This window comes from Sinocyclocheilus rhinocerous, unplaced genomic scaffold, assembly GCF_001515625.1.
Source record: "Sinocyclocheilus rhinocerous isolate Xijiao unplaced genomic scaffold, SAMN03320098_v1.1 scaffold693, whole genome shotgun sequence".
NCBI classification, from domain to species: Eukaryota; Metazoa; Chordata; class Actinopteri; order Cypriniformes; family Cyprinidae; genus Sinocyclocheilus; species Sinocyclocheilus rhinocerous.
The window spans coordinates 359,300-361,748 of record NW_015654933.1 but is presented as its reverse complement, the minus strand read 5'-3'; the positions used below and the strand labels follow the sequence as shown (position 1 = coordinate 361,748).

At 35.4% G+C, this 2,449-nt stretch overlaps 1 protein-coding gene across 1 annotated transcript in view; it reads left to right on the top strand.

The window, feature by feature from the left end:
• The window catches only part of LOC107717761 (UV excision repair protein RAD23 homolog B-like), a 40,928-nt gene that overhangs the window by 33,847 nt on the left and 4,632 nt on the right, over window positions 1–2,449 (top strand). The window contains exon 8 of the mRNA XM_016524595.1: window positions 1,482–1,658. Coding sequence (XP_016380081.1) covers window positions 1,482–1,658 — 177 coding nt within the window. The remainder of the gene's footprint in view (window positions 1–1,481; window positions 1,659–2,449) is intronic.

Below are 2,449 nucleotides of genomic sequence, written 5' to 3'. Positions count from 1 at the left end.
GTGAGTGGGGCTTGAGGAAGTGACGTCGCCTGCGTCTGCGCAGTGCGACCTGATGCAGCCCCTGAAGGGAGACACAGGAAACAGAAATACTGCAAAATAATAATAATAACGTGACTAAACGGGACGAAATAACGTTATAACATTTCGTTTCGTCTCGTTTTGGTCAACGAAAATGAAGAGACATTTTAGCATAGTTTTTATTTTGTAAACCACATTTAGTCTCGTTTTTATTCGTCAACGATATTGCATTATACATTTAATTATAGTCATCGTCACATGACCAGCATTTTCGTCTCGTCTCGTTTTCGTCACGTAATAAAGGTTCGCTACATGGCATTAAATAAAAAATATACTACTACTACTCAACACAACACAAAACAAAAGCGCATTCTGTTATCATCGGCATTTTGTCAAAGTGTCTAATTCTAACGTTTGGTAATATTTCTATTTAAAATCGCGATTCCTCGATTTCTAAAAATAAAACTCGAATTAATGGATAAAATCGGAAACATCGCCCAGCCCTAATTGGAATGCTTGGGAAAGATCACGTAACTTTAGAACCGCCTTCTGTCGGTGCCGCCTTCATTTACTTACTAGTTTTCATCACTTTCGCTTTAATTCTTGGGCACGGACTCATTTGCTAGCCGACCGTCGGCTTTACCATGCGAAAGCCCGTTTCTCTGACTCTGTGTTGGGGGTAACGCATTACAAGTAACGTGAGTTACGTAATCAGATTACTTTTTTCAAGTAACTAGTAAAGTAACACATTACTTTTTAATTTAGAAGAAAATATCTGAGTTACTTTAATAAATAAGTAACGCCAGTTACTTTTTTATTCCATTTATTGATTGAAAGCTCTCCTGTCCCCGTGTTGAGAGAAATCGGGAGTAAGATGTTACTTTAGTTCTAGAATAAATGTGAACATGCTTTAATTCATCTCACTCACACACAAAAAAACAGATTTAGTTTTCTTCAAAATTAAAGCAACTCAGAATGTCACAAAGCTGCAATAATTAAATGTTAAATAATACAAATATCCTTTATGTATTCAATCCCATTTTATTAACCAATTTGCTGCTGACCTTCGATGATCCAATTCAATCATACTATGTATTTAATCCCATTTTATTAACCAATTTGCTGCTGACAATGATCCAATTCAACCATACTAATAAGAAAAAATTACACAAGATAAACTAACATTTCTTCTTCTTCTTTTTTATTGCTGAAGAGTGTTGAACTTTCTTCTTCTGTGTTCTACTGTACAGACGTGAATTTACATTTCCTTCAGCCTGAGGCTTTTGGTGTGAAAGGGCTTTTATATTTGCCAAAAATATAACTTTTTTATATTAAAAGCAAACAAGCAAGCCCCGCCCAGATTTTAAAAGTTACGCAAAAGTAACGTAACGCATTACTTTCAATAAAACGTAACTAAGTAACGTAATTAGTTACTTTTTTAGGAAGTAACGCAATATTGTAACGCATTACTTTTAAAAGTAAGTTTCCCCAACACTGGTCCCGTGTGTGCAGCGAATCCTCTGGAGTTCCTGAGGAACCAGCCGCAGTTCCTGCAGATGAGACAGATCATCCAGCAGAACCCGTCTCTCCTACCAGCTCTACTACAGCAGATCGGCAGAGAGAACCCCCAGCTCCTGCAGGTACCATTTTACACTGGACATTAAATGGTGATAGTGGTGTGCGATATTGACAAAAAAATAATATCTCGATATTTTCTGGGATTGTATCGATTGGATTATATTTTGCTGAGTGTGTTATTGTGCTGGTGTGGACAGCAGACTCCTGAAGTTTTTGATATTCTTCATATTCAGTGTGGTGGTCAGATAGAAATTAATCTTTTACAATAGGTTTAAATAGTTTTTTACATTTTATGGGCATTTTTTTTACCTTTATAAAGCCTTTTTTTTCTTCTAAAAGTGTCCATTGTCTTTTGAGTCAAATTTTTACATTTAATCAGTGAATTAGAATAATAAGACATTTGAGCTGTTACCAAGCAAATTAAATCAGTATCAACAAAATTCATCTTTGCGATGCGGAGAAAACACAGAAGCTGCGTCTGAAATGGCATTTAGATGTATTTACTCACTGTTTAATGCAGTGCATTTAACCTGCAATTACAAATGCATAAATAATGTTTTGGTATATTAATCATAAAACATTGAATAGATACTTTAAATGTGAAATTAAAACCGCCAGTAGGTGGCAGCAAGTCTTAATAAGTGAGTGAGTCATTGCGATTGAACCGAATCATTTAAACGGATGATTCATTCAGGAACGAATCACCGTCATGTTGCTCAGAGAGACGCAATACAGTGCTGTGGCTGTGTTTGGAATTATTTTTGTTGTCGAAATAGTGCAAAAACAGGCAATATGGTGTCTAAAACGTAAGTCTCTTAATAAAACTTCTAGTTTATTGAACTGTTGTAAAAAA